The 19,008-nt window shown below is 33.4% G+C and overlaps 2 protein-coding genes across 5 annotated transcripts; both read left to right on the top strand.

The window, feature by feature from the left end:
• Nucleotides 1-790: 790 nt before the first annotated feature.
• On the top strand, nt 791-10,063 carry LOC100268161 (E3 ubiquitin-protein ligase KEG). Of its 4 annotated transcripts, none has more exons than XM_002265136.5 (5): nt 791-1,166; nt 2,201-2,572; nt 2,896-2,987; nt 3,081-3,554; nt 8,964-10,063. In XM_002265136.5, exons 2-5 carry the CDS (start codon nt 2,207-2,209, stop codon nt 9,922-9,924), a joined length of 1,893 nt encoding a protein of 630 aa, XP_002265172.1. In that variant the 5' UTR covers nt 791-1,166; nt 2,201-2,206; the 3' UTR covers nt 9,925-10,063. The 4 variants fall into 4 exon arrangements, with proteins under 4 accessions (XP_002265172.1, XP_003632763.2, XP_010654803.1 ...); XM_003632715.4 differs by having other exon boundaries at nt 973-2,080; XM_010656501.3 differs by having other exon boundaries at nt 973-1,360.
• A 1,228-nt stretch (nt 10,064-11,291) lies between these two features.
• LOC100247324 (uncharacterized) lies at nt 11,292-13,239 on the top strand. The gene is made up of 4 exons (XM_010656504.3): nt 11,292-11,546; nt 11,757-11,908; nt 12,309-12,837; nt 12,940-13,239. The coding sequence occupies exons 1-4, from the start codon at nt 11,518-11,520 to the stop codon at nt 13,112-13,114; spliced, it is 885 nt and encodes a 294-aa protein (XP_010654806.1). The 5' UTR covers nt 11,292-11,517; the 3' UTR covers nt 13,115-13,239.
• Nucleotides 13,240-19,008: the final 5,769 nt, after the last annotated feature.

Here is a 19,008-nt window from a genome sequence, read left to right on the forward strand (position 1 = left end):
GTTATATAAAGTAAAGTGTTGGATATCATAACCTTTCTTATAAACATAAATATCTATTCATTGGAATATAAGTATTTGGAATAAAAAAGAATCAATCAGTTATACAATAAATTAGCTATTGATTTTAAATAAACTAACTAAAATAACTAGTTATTTTCTTAGTTTTTTGGGTGATTGTAAAAGAGAAAGAAAACAAAAACAACTCAAATTATGGAGAAAAAGTCAAATGAAGATCAAAATAAGGCATCAATGCATAAATTTAGAATTTCTAAGTAAAATTAATGTTTTACTTCGATAATTTTAAAGTGAAGGAAGTCATTTTGGCTTCACAATTCAAAATTACCATCATTTCAATTTTAGTTTAAAAATTTTGAACTTCGCACTCTCGTTTCAATTTCAATTAACTCGATAATGTCATTTCGAAAATTTTGAAACTAGTATGATGAGTTCAAAATCAATGATCCTTTATTCATTTTCATTTCAAGAATTATACAAATAAACCCAATTGATTCAACTTTCAATTTTCTTGTCACGTAACATGCATCTATCATGTTTCGAGTTTACATTTCATACTTCAAACCTAAATAAGGAACAAAGAAACCTTAAGACACAAATTAGTTTGCACGCATTCCATGCATCTAAAATTCAACAAAATCGTTTTCAATACGTTTGTTTTCATTCAAAAATTTCCAAGGTTAGAACTTAGATGGTTGGATTTTACTTAAAAAACATAATGCCACCCCTATTCCTATGCCCTTTAACAGGACTCTCCCCCTCATTTTGGCATTTCAATCAAAGGCATCATTCACGGATTGTTTTCATTGTAGACATCAAAGCACGTAGCGACCGTCTAAGGGAGAATCGTAAGGGCAACGCCTACGCCTCTCGGTGGGTGTTACGGACACGTCTCTCGCTGTTTCTCTCTACTTCTCTACTCTTGTAATTTTGCGCCACATCCTTCAATGCTGTTTCCTCACGTGGCACGACAAGACACGTGACAAGTAGTAGCAAGAAAAATCCCACATCCCCTGTAGCCATAACAACCCTCCTTCCTTCGCTCCTTTGCTCCACCCTCTGGTCTCTAGGGTTTCGATTACTTTACTTTCAACTCGACGACATCTCCAGCGTCTTATTCAAGGCCTACCGCCACACTCACTGCTGTTTTGGTAAGCTATCTTCTGTTTGGTTTCCGAGAAAATTCTGGAAAGACAGAGAAAATGAAGTTTTTTTTTGGATAACGTGGGTTGTATAGTTGTGCTGTTTCCTCGAAACTTCAGTTTCTTTTTTCTTGTCTTTTTCTGTAAGTCTTTTAGCAACCAAGTTCTGCTTTTGATGAACTGGCTCTGTTGTCTCTAGACTGGTGAGTTTGATACTGAAATTGTTTGTCTGCGGTTTGGGAAATGAAAAGAAATTAGGATTTCTTTTTTCGAATCGTAAACTGGCATTATGAAAAGCGACCCCTCCACTTGAACGAAAATAGTGCCAACTCTTAGGTTGGCTGGGTTCGATCTTTATCTTCTTTTCTATTCCTCAGCATCCAAATCAAAAGTAAAAGAGAATTTTTTTTTTTTCTATGCGTCTGTGTGTTTGCCTGTTTCTGTTAGCAATCATATTTGGTTTGAAGATAGATGGTTTCTATTAGGGTTCATGTTTTTTTCAAATACCAGAATGGGATTATATAGATTTTTCAGGAAGTATTTTCCTTGAAATGAACGGAGAGGTGATTGGATTTCTATTCGATAAGGTCTGAGGTTGTGAACTATCTAGGTTTTGATAGTTGACAACTTCGGTTTGGTAGTACAGAGAAACCATGTTATTGTTGTTTGTAGACTAGATCCTCAAATTTATTGTAGAGAAGCTTCATTATTTGGTAATGGTTATTCAAGGGACCATTGGAATAAGGCATGTGTTTTAGTAACACAACAAAGCAAAAGTTCTACTCCTTGAACAAGAACCAGGGTCTTCCCTTCCATTTCTGGTGAATCTTAAATGCGCACGATTAATGCATCTTTTTAAGTTAGGAATTAGGATTAATGTTTTGTCCCAATCGAGCCACAGAGGATATGATCACCATTTAAATGTGATGTTCTTTTTTTTATCATTTTTATTTTGAATATATATTTTTTCATAGCCTTATTAAGGATGTGAAATTGATTATTGTTTGCTTGCTTGCCCTTTTCTCCACTATATCATTTAATAGGAAAAAATGGCTGAGAAGATTGGAGCAGCTCCGCCACCAGCTTCTTTTGAGTATGAGCTTTTTGAAGGAGATCCAGACCACCTTAGAACTGTTGCAGCTACATCAACCCAGTTAAGCCCATGGATTGATCCTGCCTCTTTGAAACTTAAGCACAGGATTGGACGAGGCCTCTTTGGTGATGTTTGGTTAGCAACACATCATCAGTCCGCAGATGATTATGATGAATATCATGAAGTTGCTGTTAAGATGTTACATACGATAAGGGAGGATCACATGCAAATGTTTTTGGATAAATTTGCAGGGATATTTTTGAAATGCCGACAACTAAAAGGTGTTTGTTGGTTGCATGGTATCTCAATTAAGACAGGAAAGGTAATTCTCCACAATTAAGAGGTTGTTCAGGTAGTCTAGGAAATGGACCACATGAAGCCCCCAGTCATAATCCGGTTCTATAGAAAACGAAATGGATGTTGGTCTAAGGCACATTTGCACCTTGTATTTTTTCTCACATCTTGAACCTCTTGTTATCATTATTTACGAAACATATTATAAATCAAAACTGATCATGTAATGTTTAACCTGGTTTTTAGGTATATTTTGGGGTTTATGGGTGTATATATGCTTTCTATCTTGATAACGGGAAATTTGACATTCTGAATTCTCTTCTTTCATTTCTCATTGTGATTTCTGGACAGGTCTGCATTGCTATGAAATTTTATGAGGGATCGGTGGGTGATCGAATGGCTCATCTTAAAGGAGGCAAGCTTCCATTGTCTGATGTTTTAAGGTGATGCTTTTGGGAGATATCTCCTCTTTCTGAAGCTTGCAATTAGTGAAGATGGAACAAATCTTATTCTGAAGAAAATGTTGATGCTTACAGGTATGGAATCGAGTTGGCTAAAGGAATTATGGAGTTGCACTCCACAGGGGTCCTGGTGCTAAACCTTAAGCCATCTAACTTCCTGCTTAATGAACATGACCAAGTGGTTCTAGGAGATATGGGAATCCCATATCTACTCCTTGGGATTCCATTGCCCAATCCTGATATGGTTCTGAGACTTGGAACGCCAAATTACATGGCTCCAGAACAGTGGGAACCAGAAGTAAGAGGACCAATATCTTGTGAAACTGATACATGGGGTTTTGGCTGCAGCATAGTGGAGATGTTGACTGGTGTTCAACCCTGGTGTGGGAGATCAATTGAAGAAATATATCAATCAGTTGTTATTAAGCAAGAAAAACCGCATATTCCAAGCGGCCTGCCGCCTGAAGTTGAGAATGTTCTCAATGGCTGCTTTGAGTATGACCTCCGTAATCGACCTTTAATGGTAGATATTTTGCAAGCATTCGAAAGGTAGTTTTCTTATCTATCAATTCATTTTCCTTTTAATTTACTGAAATAGAAAAAGGTCTTCCTGTGGTTATTCATAACACTTCTCTTGCACAATAAGGTCTTCATGATCTGTTATCCTCCTTGCTGGCTTTTTCAATGGATGCAATCCCTTGATCTGAGGAAAAATTGAATCTTTCTCTGAAAAATCAAAGAATTTTATTGGAAAAAAAGAGGAATAAAAAGCATGATCAAAAGGACAAGGGGTCCTCTAAAAGGAGAACCAAAGAATGACAAACCTGACAAAGGCGCAAGATTCAGAAACTGGAAAAACTTAGAACCATTGATGGGATGCAACAAACTTGGGAACTCCTAAGCATCAAGACTCTACATTTAGCTAACACTTCAGCCTGTCTATAGAATCCAAGAAGCCTCTCCAACTACCCACCCTCAGATTCACACTCTTATCATTACTTCTCCAAGTCCTCTCTACTTCAACAATGAAAGAACCTCAAAACTTACAAGGAGCCTAGATTTGGGCCTCTGTACCAAAGCCATTTTCTGCTGGGATAGAGAATGTTAAATAATGTTGCTTGCATGGTTCCTCCACAAATCTCCAATGGCTGATTGCATTGGGTTCCCCTGTGCCTACTGTTGAAATCAACTTTGGTCTGTCCTTAGGGAGCTGGACTTTGTTCCTCACTTTAGAATAGAGAAAAGCCTGACAAACAAACTCTTTGGTTTTAGAAATCCAAAGAAAGATGAAATTGTAACCCTTTTCTCAGATTCCTCAATCTGGGTACAGAACATATCCCAAATGTCATAACAAGCACAAGCCCACCCTCTATCTTCTGTCCCCAAGCCCCTAAAAGATACTGCAACTGTGTGTGTCTGTGTGTTTTCTTTCTTTCTTTCTTTCTTCCAGAAAGAAAAAAAAGACCTCCTAGAAACCGCCCAATCTGCACCAATAAGGAAGACAAACCTTGGTACAACATGTAACCACTAAGGCACCTTTACTCTCAACTTATTTCAGAGATGCTTCCATCACCTTTTGATAACTTCAGAAGGGGATAGCATTTAAATGTACCACTTCTGAATTTGCAATAGCCAAGTACCAATCCTTGGATCTGTTTAGGGACCAAAATGATTTTGTCCATTAATGTTTGTCTTCCTACATGCACTCCCCCACGACCCAGTCCGTCTTGTAAAGCTACTGTGGCCTTTGTGTACTTGAAGTGCTCCATTTCAATTTGTGGAGAGGAGAGTAACTGGAAGAAAAGACAATGGAAATTTATTGTTGTATTTATATTCCCATAAAATAATGGAGTTAAGTTTTCGTTCGAGTCAAGATTTAGAGTGTATGTTGAGCTAGGAGGAAGGATGTTGATGAGGTAACCAGAAAGATACAGGCTATTAGTCTTAGAAATCTAGCTTTAATCACTATTTAAAGACTTCTCTTTAATCAATAGGATCCAGGCTGGTGTAGCAGCTTAAGGATCTTGTTTTGATGGAGAAAAGAAAAAGGTCCAATCTGGAAGAAAAGAAAAAAATTGTAAATTCCCTCTATTTTGTGCTTCACCTGATATATTAAGTTGACTCCTTGAGAGGGGGGATCGGGTGCAAGATAATTCATCAATTTTAGTTGGTCGATAGCTATTATTGGCATCATTGGAAGGGAAAAGAATGTTCACCCAACATTATTCCTCAAAACCTGAATTGTACCATCCAATAAAAAAATGATGAAAAAAAAAAATCTCACATGTGATGCAACTTGGGCAGGTTGGAGGGCAAATAAAGGTTAATTAGAAATATTGGTTAGTTTGAATGTGCACCTTTTTGAGTAAGATCTTAAGATATCAAGGATTCTTAAATCTTGAGATATCCCTATTTGTCTTGTTTGTGTTATAAGGCATTGTGATGCTGTCAATTGATTGGACTTTAAGGGCATTTCTTTCAGCCACTTTTGCAGCTCCTCTCTAGTTCAACCTTTTCTCCCTCTATTTTTAGTATTTTTTTTTTTTTTTTTGTCTTTAAGAAGTGAAAATTGTATGATATTTTATTGTTAAATTACAAAATATTTTATTGATTTGGTGATCTTTATATGTCACATTTGACACTTCCTTCAGTTGTATGAATTTTATTTATAAAATTTTATCTTTAGATGAGGTATCACTCTTTTATTAAGGTTTCCAAAGTTTAATTTAAAGTTTTTCCTTGGTATGGTGCATTATTGTCAATTCTTGTGAATTGAAATCTATATCAAGAATTCTATGTTCATGTCCTTGTTATTTTGAGCCCTTCATGTCTCCAAAATATTAAAATTCAAGAGCTTGATATCTGTTATTTGTCATGCTATGACAGGAGTTTGTAGAGTGTCATCAGATATTAAGCTTAGAAACATCTGGATGATTGTTGAGTTGTAGTAGGTCGTATATTAGTTAATTTTTTTTATCTTAGTTATGGGTGTCCTAGGAATGTGGTGTTTGCTGATCTAGAGAGAATTTTTTGTATATGTACTTCACAGCTTAATACAAGTATATATAAGAAAAGGGGAAAAACCTTACAAGGAATTGTAAAAAGTGAATCTCTAAAATTTGTTCCTAATTTCTAACAATCATAATAATCAAATTCCTAAAATAAAGATGATTACAAATCTTCTCCTCAGAAATCATAATAATGAACCCCTAAAACAAAGGGGTTAAACATGAAAGCTAATGTAGAAAGTCTTAGGTTGGAGACCTCTAAATATATAATTAATACTTGTCAACTCCCCCTTAAGCTAGAGCATATATGTCTCCAATGCACAGCTTGTCTAGTGTCACTTTTAAAGTCCCATTTGACTTGTCCCTTGTTAAAATATATGTAAACTAATTCTGTCTTCTGTCAAAATTTCCTTGATAAAGTATCTATCCACTTCAACATGTTTAGTACAAGTTGTTAATGACAAGTTGTTTAGCATATATGTCTCAATGCTGAACTGGATTGTGGACAGTGCTGATGACAACTTGTTATTACAGAAAAACTTCATTGGATCCTTAGAAGCTTGACTCCTTTAATAGGGCCCTCAACGATAACATCTCATCTATACTATAAGCCATGACTCTAAATTTTGCTTCATCTCTTGATCTAGCCACAAAAGATTGTTTCTTGCTATACTACATGATTAAATTTCCTCCCACAAATATGCAATACTGTGAAGTTGGTCTTCTATGTATTCCAAACCCTGCCCAATCAGATATCCCATTACTTTCAAATGACCATTACTTTCCTCCCACAAAGAGCAGATTTTAAATACCTACAAATCCTATGTAAAATCAACTTGTGTTTTTCACAAGGAGCATGCATAAGCAGGCTAACCACACTCACTGCATTGGCTTTGCTAGGGAAAGTATGACGAGAATGAGCCAAGTATATTAGTTTCCCGACCAATCTTTGGTTTCTTTCTTTGTCTACTGGTATACCATTTGTGCCTTCACCCAACTAAGTATCAACAAGTTTACAAGCTGGCATTTCACTTTCATCAAGTAAGTTCAGAATACATTTCCTTTCAAGAAGCATCACTAGCATCAAATGTGTATGAGCCACAACATCCAAGATATCATGTGTTGTAGGAAGTCAGAGAAAAGTGGCACTAATATTTGAAGCAATCGAGTTGAGTAGCCATGACATAAGATTAGCATCCTCCTTGATCCAATTAGAGAAGAAAGGATCGGAAATAGCTGGCTATTTTGTCTCTCATATCAAGCATCCCAGCTTCCTTTTTCCTGTAATTTACAGCTTCACAAACTAGGATCAGGTTGCATAATCTGTCCCATCAAGTTTGCTAGAAGTCATTTGAACATTCGTGTTATCATGTTGAACCATCACAGCTGAAGGAATGAGTGGTGCTGTACCAGAAACCAAAAGTTTCTTAACACCAGTTCAGACTTGATTCTTTGAGTGATGGTAGTTGCAAACTCAAACAGCAGGGATAGGAGGCTAATGGGAGTATATTAGCAGTAATAGTTTACAGCTAATGAGCATAGAAATTGCTTTGATACCATGCTGATTTAGAGAGATTTTTTGGTGTATCTACTTCACAGCTTGTACAAGTATATATAAGAAAATGAAGAACTACTGTAAGGAAGAATATAAAATAAATCCCTACAGTCTGCTCCTAACTTATAATAATCATAGCAATCAAATTCCTAAAATAAAGGAGCTAAATATGACAGCTAAAAATTAGCTCCTTATAGAAATCATTATAATCTACCTCTAAAGTGAAGGGGTCAAATATGAAAGTTAAGAATGTGCAAGTTTATTGAAGAACTAAGAGAAGTTTAGTCTCCCTTTGTAAGTTTAGAGAGTTCCAGGCCAATACATGAAGGCCTTGCTTGTGTGCATCTGGAAAGAAAGTAGTAATTTCTCTCTTCTTACCAGTGTTTTCTGGTGTTTGGATGTGCTAGTCTGTTAGATTTGGACTATAATTTAGAGCTTCTCAGTGGAACCAGAGTTTAGCAGTAATCACCTTCTCAATCCAACTCTGCCCAACCTTCATGACCTGTTTTTTGAACTTGTCACAATTTCAGCTCCTTTTCATCTATAAAAGTTAGTTGGCTCATAGTCATGTATAACCTATTCACTCCAATTTTTTATATGAATCGACAGAACTGGAAATATATTTTCCCAATAAAAGAAGTCTGATAAATGAGAAATAGAAAGAAATAGTGTCAAATACTCATTCCTTGACATCGCAATATAAGATTAGATTTAGATAATATATTTATTTTAGTTTATGCACTACCTTAGCTAATAAAGTACAGATAGGGCTATAACCTTTTATTCTCTTTTGATAACTTGTAAACCTCCCTATAGTGTCCTGTAAACAGGACTCTATATTACCAAAAGGTTGTAAGTTTTCATCTTTCATGAAGAAAAATAAGATAGATAAAACTATGTAGTTGCACAAGTTCAAGTATGTACCTGTTTCCTATAATTGTAGATATATTATGAGTTTGTGCAATGCGCTAAATACATCCATTAGATTCCAAGTGCCAACTTATTGAATCTCTACATACCTTCAAATTTTAAAAAGAAGTGTAAGAGTTAGGCTTTTCTTTCTTGCATGCTTTCTTTTTTTTTTTTTCTATTTTTAATTTCAGAGACAAAAAGGTGGTAATACATTTCAGATTTCAAGCTTCATAGGGATATTGTCTTTTCTAATTACAGCAAAAGGATCTTTGAATATTTTTTTCAAATATCAAACCAGCTCCAGATTCCTATCAGTCTGAACTTACTGCTATTGCAGTACTTCTAGTTTGAACTAGTAACCTGGTCAGTAGAGGACAGAACTAAAGAATTTTGTCATTCTACATTATTTTTGAGGTTCTAAGAGAAACTCTGTTCAATCTGCACTGTTTTTAACAACTGATTGATTTGCGACTGAACTTGCAGCTCACAGAATGCCGTTTACAGTGATGGAGGATGGATTGGTCTAGAAAGCAGAACATGTACAGAGAGATCAAATAGCCGTGGCTACACATCCTGGTTCCTCTCAAAGGACTCTCTCCATGTGGGTGACATAGTTCGTTCTAGAAAGCCACTAAATGCATGTAAACCTCAAATCATGGATGTTCCAGAAGGGACTGTGGTTGGTTTCGATGGTGACAATGATCGAGATGGTTTTGTTCTGGTGAAAATCCGTGGAAAACACAACCCTTTAAGAGTGCATGTGTCAACACTTGAAAGGGTCACATCTGGCTTGGTAGTGACAGATTGGGTGCGCTTGAAAGAGCCAAACAGAAAGCACTCAACTGTTGGTATTCTACATTCTGTGCAGCGTGATGGAAGTGTAGCTGTTGGATTTCTAGGGCTTGAGACTCTCTGGAGAGGGCATTCCTCTGAGCTTCAAATGGCAGAAACTTATTATGTGGGACAGTTCGTGAGGCTGAAGACAAATGTGTTTACCCCCAGGTTTGATTGGCCTCGTAAAAAGGGTGGAGCATGGGTTACTGGGAGGATTGCACAAGTCCTTCCAAATGGGTGTCTTGTCGTAAGGTTCCCAGGGAGGTTTGTGTTTGGGGTTGAATCAAACAGCTTCTTGGCTGATCCAGCTGAAGTGGAACTAGTGTCCTTTGATAAGTGTCATGGTGTGGTGGAGAAGTACCATCATATTGAGGATTTTCACTGGGCTGTAAGGCCTTTGGTAATTGCATTTGGTGTATTTACAACCTTGAAGCTTGGAGTCTTTGTTGGTGGAAATGTGTGTGTAAGAATGAGGAAGAGCCCAAGAAATCTGACCCCAAATGATGGCCAGTGTCAGGATGGCCAAGCTGGTGGCAATCCAGCATGGATTCCTCCCACAGTTGCTAACATCCTTTTCCGAGAAGGTCCTCCCACAGCTACTGCTAGGTAACTCATCCCTCTTTATTTGGCTATGGCTAAATTCTCAAAAGTCTACAACATAGAAGGTGAACTGTATATAACTACCAGACAGACCTGTAAATATGTATACCTTATGTGATGATGTTTGGAAGCTTTCTATTTTGGGTTCATTTTCTAAAGTCATCCATCTCTTCATTGAGGATGTTCATTCTATTTTCCAGTAATGGAAACTGGAAAGTAGGCTTTGGTTGATGGATGTGGACAAGCTTGGTCTTGTTTAGTTCTTTCCTCAAGCATTGTATATGCTCTTATCAGAAGGGGTGAGATTTATTACATTTTTTAGATGGGAGCCTTTTTAAAAACAATTATCAAAATATAGAATTTTAGAACAGGTTTTAAAGCAATTTTTAATTGTTTTGAAGAATTTTGTTTAGAACTTATATTTATTTTTTCCATGAAAGTATTATGTATTTATGAATAATATAAAAGTTTTCAAAGTATTTTTGATATTTTTAATATTTGCCTAAAAGTTAAAAACACCATATAAAAATTAAATGTAAACACCTAAAATTTGTTCTAAAAAGTAATTTGTTTTTTGTAATAAATTCTCAAAAAGTCATTTTTTAAGATAAGTTTTTGATGTTTTGTGAATTAGAAATCTGTTTTTGAAGGACAATTTCAAATAAAGCCTAAAAACAATTTTTGTCAAAAGTTTCATTGGAAATATAAGGGCCTTTGGGCATGTTTTTCAATTTTTTTTTTTTTAAAAAGAAAACTGTTTTTAAATTAAAGAATAAAAAACAATTTTTAAAAATAAGTTTCAGGAAATATGTCCAATTGAACTCATATTTTCTTTTTATTTTTAAAAATTAATTTCAAAAAATAACAATAAAAAAATTTTGAAAACGTCTTTTTTTTTGTTTTTAAAAGTAAAAAATTATTTTTGAATCATATTACCAAACTGACTTTAAAATGTTTTTAACCTTTTTTTTAGGTTTTCAAGTATATTTTTAAAATAATTATTATTTTTAGTACTTTATTTTTAAACATTCTTTATAATTATATAATTATTTTGTAAAACAATCTTTTAAAAACAACGTAAAAAAAAAAAAAAAAAGATATTATTTAAAATTACAATTATTTTTTGTTTTTAAAAATAAAAATTTATTTTTTATTTTTTAATTGATTAATACGTTTTTCTATTTTTTTTATAAAAAAAAAAAACAGATATCAAATAAGGTTTTAGACCCTCTTAATCCACGTTACACGTTGCAGTTTTTCCAAGTAAATTCTCTTACACACAAAATGAAAGTCCAGAAGATGAATTTTTTCTTTCATAAATTGTAGGAACGCCGTTATTGAACCGTAGACTTGCTTGGTTGCAGGGAAAATGCTTGACTTGAACCAATAAAATGGGTCGGATTGAAGAATCATATCCGACAACAAATGTAATCTTTATTGGGTTAGCCCATAGTTTGAGGCCCCATAAGAAATTTTCATGACCAAATTACCCCTATCTTTTCCTATAAATTCTTGGCTCCATTTACAAGGTTCATGGTGGAAGAAAAATTGAGAGACTGCCAGAGAAAACCATCGAAGTACGGAGCTCATAAACAAGACAAAAATGAAGGGAACGTTATTTCAACCCCTCTTGTAAGCTCAGTTCGTCCCATTCTTCTTCTTCTCTTCTTTCTTCCTCTTTTCTTGACAAACAAACAAATATTTGGAGTGCACTAAAACTCTCTTGTTTGGTTGCCGAGAAAATAAAGTAACTAGAGCAAATGTCCCAACCCCATTTGGTTTTAAGTCCTAAACTTGCTTTTCTTCCATTTTCTTGCAAACCAAACTGCCAACTTCTTGCAGGAAATACATTCATGAAGATGATGGTAACGAAGAAGAGGAAGAAAGCAAAGAAAAATCAGTGGCAGGAGAAGAAACTGAAGTAGGTGAATTTGATGACATAATAGAGTCAGTCCAGTACAAGAACCTCCGGAAAGGAGAAACAACCAAACAAGGTATTAGCCCAGAAACTTTCTCCCCAATTTTCCTGGGAAGTTAACTTTTCCGAGAAAAAGCAAGTTTCTTGGAAGAAAAATAGTTAGTTTTGCGCAAAACCAAGAAATCAATTCATGCATTCCTGGTTCTTTACAAGTTACAATCCATATAACGGTGACTCGTTTTGACTCGGTTAAACAACTCGGAGGTGAATCGTTCGAGTTGGACCACTTCCTCAAATGGCTTTAGTGCACTTTTCCTGTTTTAGGCTGTTCAATTTAGGTGGTTTTCGTAGAAACGAGGTGGAATCACTGGAATGCTACAAATTGGGCCTCCCTAGTATGGGCCGTATGGTTGGCCTATGTTATTATGGGCCCCCAACCCAACTTCCATGAGCTGAGAATTTGTATGTTTTATCAGGAGACGATCTATCCTTGGAGAAACATGGGCTTTGGTTGCAAGAACAGAAGTCCAGAGTAGCAAGGCTTCAGAAACACCTCAAATCAAGATGGACTCTGGAGGATCTCATTCAGCAGCATCTCCACATGTACCATGCCCACTTCAACCGGGCCTTGGTCTCAGCCCGTCTCCAAGACGTGGCCCAACTCCTCATGCCCCAATGGGCTCCACCTCATGAGCTCGCCTCACTAGCCTGGCTCGGCGACTGGCGGCCCTCCGCAATTCTGGGCCTAATCTGGGCCCGGGCCCGCACCTCACCCTCGCTGTCGGGGTCGGATCCGGCCATCCAGCGCCTCTTGCCGCAGCTGATCCACGAGCTACGCATCGAGGAGACGGTGGTGGAGGAGGAGATGGCGGAGATCCAAGCCACCTGTGTCCTCCACCTCCCTTTCGCTCCCATGAACCACCGTACGGGTGGCGCTGCATTGCGCTGCATTCAGTCGGAGTTCAAGAAGATCCACCAAGTGATCGTTAAGGCCCAAAGCCTCAGGTCCATTTTCACTCTCTCTTCAACCTTAACCAACATAACAGACAATGTAACTGTAATAACTGTGATAACTGTAATGACTGCCTGAAATGAAAATGATGACAGGTTCAAGGCATTGGAGATGGTGGTGAACAATGTATTGAGCCAAACCGACGCGGCGGAGTTCTTGGTAGCATTTGCCGGAATTCAGAAGTCCATCCACCAGTTCGCGGCGCATCAAAGGCTCCGAAAGGGTCAACTGTCGGTGTGTGTGAAGGCGGTGGGAAATAGTCAGAGCTGAGTGATAGGAGAGTGTAGGTATTACAAGGCACTCAAGTTTTAAAAAGTTGCAGTAGGTGATGACTTTGGAATTTTTTGTGGGAACTAATAATACTATCAGGCATGAATTTTTTCCCCCCTTTTTAATTGCACCCTTAAATGCTCACTTGGATAAGGAAGTTTTTTTATTTTTTAAATTAGAAAATAGTAGAACCTATAAAAAGTATGAATTTATGTTATGTTCTTAAAAAGTATTTTTAAAATTTGAGATAGTAAACTTCAATTTTTTTAAATGAATTTTAAATTATATTACATTTTATATAAAAATTAGTTAGAGCTTGTTTGGTCATGTAATTTAAAAACGGTTTTCTATTTTTAAAAACAAAAAATTGTTTTTAAAAATTTCTAACACTATTTGATCGTTGTTTTTTGGAAATAATTTCAAAAAATAAAGTGAAATAGAGAACAAATATGAATTTTTTTTACCAAGTTTAAAAAAAACATAAACACATTTGGTCATATTTTCTGAAACTTGTTTAATAGTTTTTAAAAGCAAGTTTTAGAAAAACATGATCAAATGAACGTTGGTTTTTGAAAACAAAAAATTATCGAAATCACGCCTAATAATTTCACAAACAAAACCATGTATTTCATGGACAAAAACACATTAAATTCCCTTACTTGATTCATTACTAATAAAATTATTTGGCGTATAAATATGAATTCAAACTTGTTTTTATCCTCATTCACATTTATATATTCAGTGTGATGATGAAAGCACTACAACTTGGGCTGGTTGGTCAGGTTGATGACTAATCCAAATCCAACTCAAATTAAGAAACAATTTACTCAAGTTCAACTCAACCCAATTTTTAATCCAAGGCATTCAACTTTAACCCAACCTAATCTCATTTTTTAAAATTCAGATTGATCGGATTAAATCTAGGTTGATCAAATTTGACTTAGGTTAGATAATTCAAAATTTATTCATAATATTTTTTTAAAAACTATTTTCTATCTATTTATATAAAAATTTAAATAATAAATAGAATAACATTTTAAGATAGAAAAAGAATAAATATAAATTTACATATTTTTCTTAAAAAAATGAAAAACACATAATATAATATAATTTGATATTTTTTCTTAATGAGTATTATTATATAAGATAATATATGTTATAAATATTATAAAGAAATTAATTCAGGTTTAGATTTAGATGGTTATTTGAACATTAGTCTGAACCCAATTCAAATTAAGTTCAAATTAAAACAACATAACTCAAGCTCAATCCAAATATTAAAAATAATTGTCTAAACCCACTCAAATATCAAGTTGTGCTCGGGTTAGGTCAAGTAGACCCGAGTTTACCCTTAGATGATATTGCTAAAAAAAAAAATCATAACTTAGAAAAGTTAGTTTTTTCCAAATGATAGTGGGAAAGTTGTAGAGCAAAGAAGGCCACATTTGTCAAATATGGAAGCCATAACATCTCAAAAGACACTTTCCAGAGATAAAACAGCCATAGAGATAGAATATCATTCACGTGGGCTGTGCTCTAAAGCATTTTCACCACTCCTTTACTTGTCTCACTGCTTTGTTCCTCATTCAATGTCTTCTCTCAGTGGAAACCAGCATTTCAACCTTCTTTTCATCTCATTTTCTCAAGTATTTCCCTATTTCTGTGAAATAATATACAAAACCCTAATATTAGTTTTATTTATGACCCATGGTTAAAAAGAAAAATGTTAAGAAAAGAAAAAAAAAATAGTAAAGAAAATGATTTTCTCATATTTAAATTTGTTATAAAAAATATAAATAAATAAATAAATATAATTAAAATTAGTAAAAAACCTTATATAATTTTTTTCCTTCCACTTTTTCTTTCTATTCTTTTTTTTTTTTTTGCATTTTCTCTTAAATTTTCCGAAACCAAATATAGTTTGAGAAATAATTTTTTATATTTTATAAAAAAAATGTGTTTCCAAGCTTTGAAAAAGTGATTTAAAATCATTTAAAAAAGAAACAGTTAATGCTTTTCTTTTTTTCTTTTTTTTATAAGATTTGAATAAACTTGAATTTGTTTGAAATCTAAATTGAATTGATGTAAAAATGTGGTCCAAAATTGTAATTTTGTTTTGTCTATTCAAATAAAACATCTGAAAATAAAAATTAAGTTATAAAACAAAGAGTACACAAAACCTATTCTTGATATTTTGGAAATCAAAACCTTATTCCTAATGATTTTTAAAGATACGAGATAAATTTATATTTTTTTTATAAAATATTTTATTTTATATAAAAAATTATTTTAAAAATAAAAAATAGAAAATATATCCAAAGCCTAAACACAATAATATTAAGGTGGTGTTTGTTTTTTGGCTGAATATAAAAAGCTAAATATTTTGGTTTTTTCTATTCAGTTAAAAGTAACATGTTGACATCATCCAACATAGTTAAAATGAACTTGTTATTAATAAGTTCAATTTAATTATATTAGATATTGTTAACAGGTTATTTTTAACTTAATAGAAAAAGTTAAATATTTTGATTTTTTCTATACAACTGAAAAACCTAAGTATGGAAAAGAAATACAAAAAACAAAGAACAAGATATCAACAAATATGGCATCACATCGGACTAGTAAGGTAGGGGAATAGGCTTGAAAACATTCCTAAGGAATGATCCTAACCACCCTAGGCACACAGGGAAATTGTACTAATGTGGCCCTTGATTGTGCCCATGGCCCCCATTCATTAGGTTTACTCCTTGTGTGCCACACACCCTCAAATCAACCACTTTGAAGCAATTTCACATGGGAATATTTGACTTTTGTGCTCACTTTTACACACCCTTTTGGCTTCCTTTCGTAAGCATATGCACTAACATGTTACTACTTTTCTTCTCCATACATTTCTCCCATTGTCTCTCAATCAAAGGTAGATATAAGAAGAAAGAATTTCTATGTTTGCCCATTTGTATGGATGCTCCATGTATTTAATATACATCGACTGTCGATGGATCACGTCCCACGACCATTTGGGTGAGACAAATAAATCTCATGTCTCTCATAGGTTTTGAATGCCTATGAAGAATGTGAGACATATTTCCAACAACTATTAGGTTGGGAGATTTATGATTGAAAACCTTAATTACTCATATGATAAATAGTGTTATACCATAATTTGTTGAATGAATATGAAAATCATATGATAAAATAACAAGTATTGGAGTTTGTTTCAATATTTTATCATTATCTATTTTGTTGACTTAAAAAACACGTCGATTGAGTGACAAACACGTCTTTTCATGTAGTGATGTCAAAATTATCGGTATAGGAATTTGGTTTTTAGTCATTACTTTTTTCTTATAGTTTTATAAGTCACTTTGTTGAATCTGAATCTAATAAAAACAACATAAAAAAACAAATGAATGTAATAAGTGTGTTAAATTCACTGTCTTCGTAGCAAAAGTAATGAATGAAACACTAAAAGAGATGTCTCAAATAAGTTAAATAACTCGAAAGATGATGTGAGTTTTGATGTAACTTACGAGACTTTGTATAAGGAGTGTTTAAATATTAAAACAAATAAGTCAATTGCAATAAATCCAAAATAAAGTTTAATCAACGAGATTTTTGTTTTAAAGGTGGAAAAGAATCATTACTCAACAAAATTACTTTCTTTGAAAATGAACATGCTAAAATGAAGAAAAAAGCAACAAGGATTGAAATGTGAAAATTAAATATTTTAATATGAGTTAAGTTTTAAAAAGGAAGAGTTACATTCTAACTTTAAGACTCAATGATTTAATTAAGTTACGACATAAATCTTTTGATGAAAGGGGCTTCAAATTTGTTGATGGAAATATTATTCCAAATAGTAGTAAACTAGTTTTTGTTAAGCCTTATGGACAAGAACCTTATTAGAAAACTCATTATCAAATCGAGTTTCATTGCACTTTATTGCAAAATATGACATAATTATAATAAATGTTATGTAAGATTGTTTGTAATTTTTTTTTAAAAAAAAAATCCAACCTAACAAAAAATTGATGAATGGTAAAAAGGGTGTCCAACAATGGCTCAAAGATCCCTCTATATGCTATGTTGAATGAGAGTACTTTCAATGAAAATATGAAAGTTTCAAATATTAAACAAATTTGGGTAAAAAAATAATTATATTAAATGTTTGGTTATTCACACACATCTCAAAGCAAGTAAGTCACAGTCATGATATTTTGATAGTAGTTGTTCATGTCATATAACTAATAATAAATTATTTTTCACTAAATTCATTGAATTTGATAGAAAAAATGTGTTAGTGAGGGTAATGTGGCAAAAAGGTTAAAGCACTAGCTATGCCCTAGGCATTCCTAATCTTGAAAAAGTCTTTATGTATGAAAGGCTTAAAGCTCAACTTAAAAAGCATGATCTAAATATGTGAAAATGAGTTCAATTTCCAATTTTCATAAAACATAAGCAAGGTGTTTGGTTTAAAGGGAAAATACATAATGATTAGCTCAAGAACTTTTGACAATTGTTAAATTGTTAGTAAAAAATCTCATTTATCCTTTTTTTGCGTAGAAATTCTAAAATTGAATTTATTAACTTTTGGAGTCATAGATTAATTGAAAATGAAAAAGACCATACCATTGTGAAATTAAGAGCGACAAACAGAAGGGATCGGATAATATCAATGTCATTGACACTGTAAAGAATAATTTTTCATTCTAGAACCAAACACATTATCATTTGACATTAATTCATTCATGACTTGGTAAAAGACAAAGTTGTCTTCTTGGAGTATGAACCTACTTAGGATCAAATAACTAAAATTTGTACTAAATCTTTGGATGAATGTTTCTAGGTTTGAATCATTTAAGAAGTCCATAGGTCATTGTGTTCTCGACTAATTGCATTTAGAGCATGTTTAGGACATTTTTCTAGCATATTCTTAAGTTCTAGATGCTTTCTTAGATTTGAAATATTTTTGTGTTTTACGTTTTTTTTTTTCATTCTTGATTCTTTTTTTGTTCATCGGTATCTTCTCAAACCTTTCTTCTTTTTACTTTTATCATCATTGATGTGTCTATAAGGATATTTCTTTTATCTTCCTTACAAATGGTTATTTTGTTTTATAATGACCTAGAAGATCGTTAATCTTAACTTAATTGATTGATGAGCTAGTTTATGAGCTATTATGATTTTGATTTGCTTGGATAAGCTACATGTTTTAATTCCAAATCTTGTAAGTAATTAATAGCTCAAAGGAGAGTTTTGTATTGTCACAAAAGATGATGAATAGTTCTTAAAGTTCAAACATAAGTTTATATCTATTTAATGTGCTTTGAAGATTGAGTAAAGTTACTTGAAAATCTTCTTAAGAATTTAGATTTTTATGGCCTCTTCATTGTTTATCCTTTTTCAAAGTCAAAAAGAAGTAAAAAGAATATCATTTATTTCCCGAAATGGTTGTGATACCTTGCAATGTTAAAATATAAAATGCTTCAATTGCAAAAGGTGTTGAACAAGGTCACTTTAGTGAATCTTAAAATTATAATCAAATCCCAAGTGTGTTGCCAATATTTTCATAAGAAATTAACTCAAATATTGTATGGGTGAAGGGGTGTACAATAGTCATATTAAATAGAAATCTAGTAAAGATAGTTGTAAATTGACTAGTAGGAAATAGAGTTAAGCTAGCCTAGAGATGAATGTGATCTTAAAAATGATGTTTGATTTATAGATAGGTATAGTCTTATAAGTGTATGCTATCTATAATATTTGTTAGTTCTTTGTGAATTTATGAGACTCTTTTTAGTTAGAAGGTGTTTGATATGGTGTTAATAGTCTCTTATTTCTTAACTTTGTATATGATAAATTGATAAGGTTCTTATTTCAATGTTTTGATTTTC

The sequence above is a fragment of the Vitis vinifera genome, chromosome 9 (genome assembly GCF_030704535.1).
Source record: "Vitis vinifera cultivar Pinot Noir 40024 chromosome 9, ASM3070453v1".
NCBI classification, from domain to species: Eukaryota; Viridiplantae; Streptophyta; class Magnoliopsida; order Vitales; family Vitaceae; genus Vitis; species Vitis vinifera.